Source organism: Dendrobium catenatum, unplaced genomic scaffold (assembly GCF_001605985.2).
Source record: "Dendrobium catenatum unplaced genomic scaffold, ASM160598v2 fragScaff_scaffold_1722, whole genome shotgun sequence".
Lineage (NCBI taxonomy): Eukaryota > Viridiplantae > Streptophyta > Magnoliopsida > Asparagales > Orchidaceae > Dendrobium > Dendrobium catenatum.
The window spans coordinates 570,355-579,317 of NW_021320184.1; the positions used below are offsets into that span (position 1 = coordinate 570,355).

General features: G+C 37.1%; 1 protein-coding gene across 3 annotated transcripts in view; it reads left to right on the forward strand.

The window, feature by feature from the left end:
- LOC110102394 (thioredoxin-like protein AAED1, chloroplastic) overlaps positions 1-8,963 on the forward strand; it is a 64,393-nt gene that overhangs the window by 41,511 nt on the left and 13,919 nt on the right. For all 3 annotated transcript variants that reach the window (XM_020830724.1, XM_020830723.1, XM_020830722.1), the window contains one exon: positions 28-119. In XM_020830724.1, the coding sequence (XP_020686383.1) occupies positions 28-119 (92 nt within the window). The remainder of the gene's footprint in view (positions 1-27; positions 120-8,963) is intronic.

The following is an 8,963-nucleotide window of genomic DNA, read 5'->3' on the forward strand; positions in this document are numbered from 1 at the left end:
TGGATTAAATGCTTAATGACATCTCAGGCTGGTATGAAAATCATCGAGTCTTATCTTGAAGGATATAGGCAAGACTGGGGACTTTCATTTAAAGAGAATACGAGGAGCAAAGGTGGTTGGTATGTTTAGTTCCTGCTTGATCTTTGTTGGTTTTTTTTTTTAATTTACACTTGACATTAAATATTTATGCAAAATTATTTCTCATAGGCTGAAAAATGAATGACAAAAAGACCATCAATTACAACATTGTTATGATAAAATAAATATTATTAAAAGCATGTTTTTTGAGAAAATCAAAGTGTTGTGTTGGCCTTGTGCATCATTTGTTTTTGAAGTACAAGCTTATAATAAAACACAGGTATTCGCACTAATTCGTGCTTGAATTGAACACAAAACAATGTCTTGGTTTAGATTTCAGAATTCGGTTAAACATATGGAGATACTTATTCTTTAGTTCTTGTTGGTGCTGATTGCTTCTCTCACAAGTTTTTTCTTGAAAATGTTTTTCGATGTCTCGTCTTACACGCTATTCGCTTCAAGCCCCTTTTACCTCTTAATCTTTTACTAGTCACACAATTTCACGAGTATTCTTTTTTCATCACTTCATTATTTATATTTTTATTTCTTTTCATATGGTTAGAAATTATTATTATTGAATGCATCTTATTTACCAAAAATTATTACATGCGTGGTTTAATTTTGCCAAATTAAATGACTTGTACACATAATTTTTATATGTATGATATACAAATCATGGCTGTTCTGGTTAATAAAAGTGTTGTTTCGTTTTGCTCATTGAATCAAAAAGAATATTGTGCTTCGCATTACACTTAGTGCTTTAAAGCTTTATTATTAATAATTCATATAAAATTGTAGATGTAAACCACTGATGATATTATTTTCATGTCGTCACGACCCTGATCTAGCCGATTTGAGCCTGATTGGGCTCGATCGTGCTTGATAAACTCGATCAAATGCCGTAAAAAAATTGACCCAAATCGAGCCCTAATTTAATCAAATTAAATTCAATTTAAGCAAATTAAAGTCAAATTGATCGAAACGATCCAAAATCGGTCCAAATCGAACCCAATCGAGCCTCATCGAACCTTGTCGAACCAAATTCAATGTCGATTTGAGCCTATTTTTGCAAATTCGGCTCAATCGGATCCAGCCGAACCCAAATAAACTCAAATCAGTTTAAGTCAAGTCTAATTCGGGTTCAATTTCAAACCACATCAGCCAATTTAACTTCTTGGCCTTTCCTAATTATTTTTTCTTATCAAGAAATTTGATCATGATGGTAAGGATTCAAAGATCGACTGCCAAAGGTTGCATCTCGCCTGATTTCAGCGATTGTAGCAGGATATCGCGACAGAAGATTGCATTGGGCAGAGAAGTCCTCGTTTTCATGTATACGAAGAGAGGGAGGCGAGCTGGGGTCTTTTTTGATCCATCTTCATGTGTGCAAGCCGAGTGGAATAGAGTCCTAGTCTCCTAGAGAAATGCTTGTGAAGCAAGTGTGGAATATTCCATGACTTTCCAAATCCCATGGATCATATTCCATAATACATAGAAATTATCTAAGGATGATTAGCGCAATTTGCAAACCAATAGGTTGGGTGTAATGATATCCAAATTGAGCATATGATGAAACTAATAAAATGATAAATCACATGCTTACATTTCTAGGATTTCTAGATCATATAATAATAGATTTTAAAATCTCCTAGAAGCTATACGAGTGAACCTTTCCCTCTCCAAATTGAGTTTAAAACACTCTAAAAGATAAGAAAATTCTTCTAAGTGCATATCTCTCTCATGAATGATGATTTAAGATTTCTCAAGCCTTTAAGTATATTGTCACATGAGTTTCAACCTTAGGTCCAGTCTCCTCCCTCATTTGTTGAAGCATAAAATTAACAAATGAATAATTTCTCTCTCATGCATGAAGTTTGGAGTATCCACAAGGCTCTAAATACTTTATTGCATAAATCCTAACATCCCTTAGGAGCTATTGTCGCTCTTCCTTGTGTATGGTGTTGTGAATTTTTCCAAAATACTCAACATAACATAACACATCTTTGGAGTTTTCACCTATCATCCTTCAAGTATGATATTTTTGGAGTCTTCCTAAAGCTCTAAACATTTTCACATGAATCATCAAGACTTTAGGAACAAACCTAAGTCACCCTTTCATTTGCTAATAACACAAAATTAGCAAATGAACATTTATCCCTTTTCATGAAAAATGATTTGAGTTTCCTCGAACCTTCAAACATAACATTAAATAACCCCCCGGGCCTCTTTGAATCCCTAAAGGTTCAAAGAAATTTATGGTGGCTTACAATCTAAATATATGTCACATTTTTATATTTACCTAACACAAATTGGGTAGATTATAATCTTTTCTTTGAACTTTAAATGTTCAAAGAACTTCCTCCAAGTTGCAACTTCCAAGTTGCGTCTTCTTCCTTATTTCCTATAAGCCAGGATTGTAGGAAACCCACCAAATCCTCCTTTTGCATAGCACCAAATATGGAAAATGAATAATTCCTTCTAGTAAGATGAGTAAATCTCCCAATTGGATCGACTAATGAAAATCGCTCCGCGACCTCCAAGTCTTGATTTTCTTTTTCTCCCTCACATTTCTCTCTAAATATCTCAAATCTTGTTTTGTTCGCCGAAATCAAAATGAGACTAATGGCTTAACAAAGAAGCAAAGAGTGCTTTTAGATATTATAATAAAATAATAAAATAATATTAATAATACTATTTAATTTAATCAATTTTCAAAAGAAAATTCACATGAATCTATTTGGGATATTAAAAATTATAAAAAATATTCATAAAATAATACCTTTTATTTAAAAAATATTGGTGAAATTAGTTTGCAAAATAGACACCTAACGGTTCCAAAATCCTCACTTGTACCGACAGGTGCCAATTTTTTAAGGATTTTCACCAGTGCCCAAAAATTACGAAAAAATTTGTGTAAGTAAAATACTATAATAATAATGCTATGACGAAGACGGTTTGCAATTTGGAGTTATATTGTCTCCAGGAAAAAAAATTAGCTAGGTTAAAATACAGGTTATTACATAATAAATCAGAAATAAAAATGTTTACATAACAGGTGCTACTTAAAATCCCTAATGAGATGTGGCCAATAGGGTAGAAGTAGGAGCTTCACACTTCAAGTGCCAAGTAATTCTAGATGTGCATTTTTCATACTTTATATACATACATGCTCCTAACCCTCTATATTGTTTTTTTGAGTCTTTTCATTTCCAAAATTTATTTGATTAGATTTAGGTTGTATGTTAAATTTGTGGTTTTCAGTCAAAGAAGAGGTGGATCAAGAGGATGTACCTATTAAAGGTGAAGCCTCAGGTTTGTCTAGAAGCCTGTGCTTGAAGACCCCCCCACAAGTAGAGTACATAATAAAATTTGACTGAATTGTAATGGCAGGCAACTCAGCTGTTAAACTTGGTTATAATAATTTGGACATTAACACTTCTTTTGCTTAATTTACATATATATACACGTGTTTATTCATTTCTGGGTGTGCAATAGAAGCATGATTTTTTCTATGTTTCTTTTGTTTTTCTTGGGAGTGGCATGGACTTTTGTTGCAGTAGTCTCATAGAACAAAATAAGGTTTCTACCAACTAAAATATAAACAACCTGAAGTCAATCTTAGGCTTCTTATTTTTCTAAATATAAGAAAAGTTGCATGGCTTCCTTCAATGAGTCAAATTTTCTAAAATTAATATGATCATGCATAGCATAATGTATCACATATAGAAAGCCTCACTTAAGGATTAGATAACCAAAATTTGGCATTTATGAGTCAGCATTTTGCATAAGCTTCATGGTTAGGCATCTTGGCGTCAAAGTCAAGTTGTAAGTTATAACTTCTAAACAAAATAACATTTCCTACTCTTCATATATATTGAGACCGGATTTCATGATTTTAAAAGTGTTTGGTGGGTTAGCTGTAGCTCTTTTAGGCAAAGCAATAAATCTAGAGGTCGGGCTAGCTATGCCTCAGGTGAAGTGTAGTTTATAAGTCTTTTTGCACTCCTTTAGACTTAGGTTCGAGGCATTATCTCTCGGTAGTCCTCATCTTAGTTTTAAGTTCCGATGAAGATGTTGATTTCAATCACTTCATAACCCCTTATCTTTATGGCATTTCTTCTAAAACATGTTATTGGAATATAAGCCCCAACATATAAATTAAAATCATCAATCTAAACAAAATTTGATTCTAAAATGTAAAACTCAACATAGGATAATTTGAGTGCCTCTGAGTTTCCCTCATAATCAAGTACTACGCTTCATTCCTTTGGCTTCCATTTCAAATCAAATTAAAGTTTGATCTCCTAATCTTTAAATAAGAATTTCATGATTTTAAAATGAAGGAAACCTCTAGTTTAATCAAACGTTTTCTCAAATAACAAACATTTGAGATATTATTAATCATAGAGGCTTACTCCTATGGGGCATCCAATATCCCAGAATAAAAAAACCTCATTCAACAAATATTAAATAGAGGAAAATCTCTATTTAAAATTCAGATTGTAAATTTTATTATTGATTCCATATGGAAATGATATTTTTGACATTTGAGAAAATATATCATTTTCTATGTGGTGCTGGATCACACAAATATGTAATCCATTGAGGATGTCAAAATTTCTCCAACCATCACTATGGAAAAAAAAGATAGTTGTATACTTGCCTCCTATATACCCTTTAGCCAAATATGGGTACACGTCTGATTGTAAAAAAAAATAAAATCTTTCTTGGCAATGTTTTCTCTTTAGTCATATCTCTCTCTTTATATGCCCCTTGTTTTGTTTTTGCATGCAAAAGGTTAAATTAGCAACAAACCAATAGTCAAAGCAGATTCCCAGATCAAATGTAGTACTATTTTGGGCTGTTTATCTTCCATATTTACTAATTCGTTTCTTGGAATATATTCTTGAGAGTGCTCATAATTTGGCATAACTGTCAATCTTTGCTTTTCAGGCTAAGTGTAAATTGCTAAGTCATAATTTTGTTTTCAGATGTATGTCTGTTAACCTCTGCATAATACCCAAAGGAAATAAAATTGAAATCATACCGTGGCTCTGTCAGGATCCCCGTAATCTCGCTCCCTACCTCGTATCCGTCGAAGACATCCGCGAATCCCGCTGAAATCGACGCTGTTGGAGTCGTTTCCTGGAATTCCTGCATAGAACCCGCTCGATCGTACCCAAATGGCGTCCTTAAATACCGAACCAAATGGAGCGTTCGGGCTGCTCTTCTCTCGTTCCACTTCTACACGAAGCCTCTCCCGATCACGACACTTCTCCCATAGCCGCAAGCTTCAACCCGTCTCCCTCTTCCGACTGAGGCCAGACCGATCTCCACTGTCGGCCGACCCCAGTCCCTCCTCAGCCCGTCGCCTGCTCCCGTCGACCCCATCTCCTTCGACGCCGCACCTCCGACCCTCGCCTCTTCATCCCGAGCCCAGTCGGATCTCCCTCTCCTACCCGACGGCTCCATACCGAGAGAGAGAGAGAGAGAGAGAGAGAGAGCACCTACCAACCTTGCCCTAGCTCCGCCTCCGTTCGACATAATTCCCTCCCTGATCCGTTCGGAAGTCCCGACACTTTGATTTAAAGCAAGAACGGGAGCACGCTGGTTGTGAGGGTAACTCCCTCTTTTCATGCTTTTTCGGCCAAATCCTCTAAAACAGAGGATTAAATTCTCTGTTAAACAGAGAGTTTAATTCTCTGTTAAATATCTTATTTAAATTAATTATAATTAATTAAGTTTAATTATAGTTAATTATTTTAATTATGATTAATTACTATTAATTACAAATTAGTTATAATTAATTTAATTTAATTATAATTAGTTATTTTTAATTAGAATTAATTATTCATTATTAAAAATTTTAATCATAATTAATTAAGTTTAATTATGATTAATTTTTTTTAATAATTAATTACTAATTAATTATATATTAGTTATAATTAATTAAATTAAATTATAATTAAGTATTCTTAATTTAATTAATCATTATTAATTATAATTGATTATAATTAATTATCTTAATTATGATTAATTACAAAAATAAAATAACCCCCCTCCACTCTCTTTCCTCGGCGTTTGTGTCAGACCGGCAAACCACCTAAGCACGCCTTTGGTGCGCGTGGTAGGAGGGAACCCGGTGCGACACCTACGACGAGGGAGGCGAGTGACCCCTCGATCCACGCGTCAACCCTGGCAACCCCGCGAAGGTACGTACTTTTCTAAACTCAAAACCCTACTTCAATGTTCGTGGCGAACCGGAAAACCGCCCCAAGCACGCCTTTGATGCGCGTGGTGAGATGGGACCCCGGTGCGGCACCTACGGCGAGGCGGGGTCGCTCATAAGTACCTCCGAGTGGGGGGAAATGTCAAAAATTGCTATCTTTTCATAAAATACTTTTTAAAACCCCATGCACGCCTTTGTTGGCCGTGGTGGGAGAAAAATAAATAATATAACCGCCGCGGTGTCTCACAGACACCAACCGTATACGCCTTTGGTGGCGTGGGGGGTAGGCGGCCTCTTGGTTTTTTCCCCTTAACGGGGGAGATGCCGGGAGGCTGCCGAAATTTGGATTGAAAATCCAAGGACTTGGAGCAATTTGGGACATGGACTTGATTGAACTGAAAGGACATGCAAGAGCTATATTGAACAAATATCCGGACTTGAACTTGGTTGGACCAAATCTACTTAAGTAAACTCAAACCTTAAATGAACTATAAAAGGATTGAACTTCAACTGAAATTCAATCAAAATTGAACAAGACTATGAGGACTTGCACTTGTACTCGGACATATACTTGGACTTGAACATTGGACAAATATGACTTAAGTGAAACTCAAATTTTAAATTGAAAGACAACATAAGCATCATTCGCAAGAAAAGTCAAACTCAAATGAAATAGAATAATATAAGACTTAATCTTGGACATTTCAAACTCAAGGAAAGACTTGAGTCGGACCACATGGAGCTTGATGCAAGAGAACTTGATGCAAGGAAACCAGAACTCAGATCATAAAGTCCTCACAAAATGAGGGCGAAATCTCTGGGTAGTGTCTTATCTACAAACCCATCTGCCTTCCAAAATTTACCTCGGAACTTAGTTCGTTAAAACTCCCTCGCCGAATAAGAAAAGCGAGTGGAGGCCGAGGCCGAATTTTTGGAGCCCACAGATTTCTGGCGACTCCACTGGGGCTTGGTTTCTCTTTCCATCTTTGGCTAGTTATTCAAAAGTTATAAAAGCAATTATTTCAACCTGTACTCAAGATTTTGAGTATTTCAAAATGATCATTTGACAAATTCATTTAGCATTCAATAGAGTTTTAAAATTGTTTTTATTGCTTGCTTATGCTAATCATTTTTGTCCATTTGTGTTTTTTATGTTATGTGCAAGTCTCTGCATTTTGAAAGTGCGGGGTGATGTATCAGATTCTAATTACTAACCATTGCCTTTCTTTTATGCAGATGGATCTACAGAACATCCCGATGACTGTCCAGCTGGGACAAGGAGCCAGGATACAACTGGATAATGCTATTATTGAGACCGGAAATGCCGGAGCTACCATCCAGTTTGGTAGCATTGACTTCCCGGCGATTGCTGCAAGGAATGCCGCCATTCCTGTGAATGGTAGGAATGTTGAGAAGTATGCCAGAAGACTCAACGCTACTGAAGCTGTCACCCGTCGTGTGCATCTTCCAGCACAACGACCTACTACTGAAATTCCTTGTGGGAGGATTTCTGTATTCGAGAGGCTATCACAGCCTGAGATCCCAGCCACCAAGAGGATTGTGCTTGATGGAAGAATCTCTGTGGTAACTACAAACACCACACCCCTGCCAACCAGGTTATTTGCGCCTGGAAAGTATGATGCTGAGGTCTCCTCATATGGAGGAAGGCCTACAACGAAGCAAAGAAGGAAGATGAATGCTGAGCTCCGAGCTCAACATCAACAACTCCCGATCCATCCTTCCAATCTGTCGGCCCAAGAGCCTGAAGCTAACATTCCAACCCGGAATGGGTTTGCAAATCTGAAGTGGGTCAAAAAAAAATAGCTCTACTGGTGAGCTGAAGAAATCCTTTTGGGATCAACGACCTGAAGCCCCAATTCCTCCAAGGAAGAAAGAGCCTGAAACTCTTTCAGCCCGGGTATACAGAGTCCTAAAAACAGTAAAGGAGAAGGGATTAAATAAAAGAAGATACCAACGACCACTGATGGTCGAAGCCAGAAGGACTCCACCAAGAGAACGATTATCTGTTGCGGTGGAGAGGAAAGAAAGGAAGTATATTTTATGCGGTGAACATCGGGGCGTGACACCTGAATTACAGATTCAGGGATCCGCCGCTGAAAGGTCCCGGTGGAAAGGAAAACAAGTCTGGAGGCCAAAGCCTCGAAGAAACGAGAAAGAAAGAAGAGAAAGGAGGATTGATCTGGGCGTGACATCCGGTGAGGCTTCCCGGAGATCCGCCCCCATCTACAAACAACATCAGAAGTGGGCCCCAAAAAGGACCCATAATGACATTCCTCCAGACGGTAGACACCTTGGAGAATCCTCCAAGGGATCCCATCGCCCTCCATCCCCTCCAAAAGAAGAAACCAACTTTGTTTTGAGAGTTTAAATATTTATTTGGGATCTCGGCACGCAGCGCGGTGTCGACCCAAATAAATATTAAAATGCCCCCAGTCTGATGGGGATTTTGAAATGGCGTTCTTGCTATACAAGAGAATTTCAAAATATGAGCAAAATGCATTAATAAATATGCATATAAATTTTGATTATCACAAAATACATCAGATATGGAAGTTTTCATGCGTGTATTCTTTAAATGTCGACCGTTGATTGGCGGCATAGGCCTCTGAGCGTTAGATCGATCAACTGATATGCT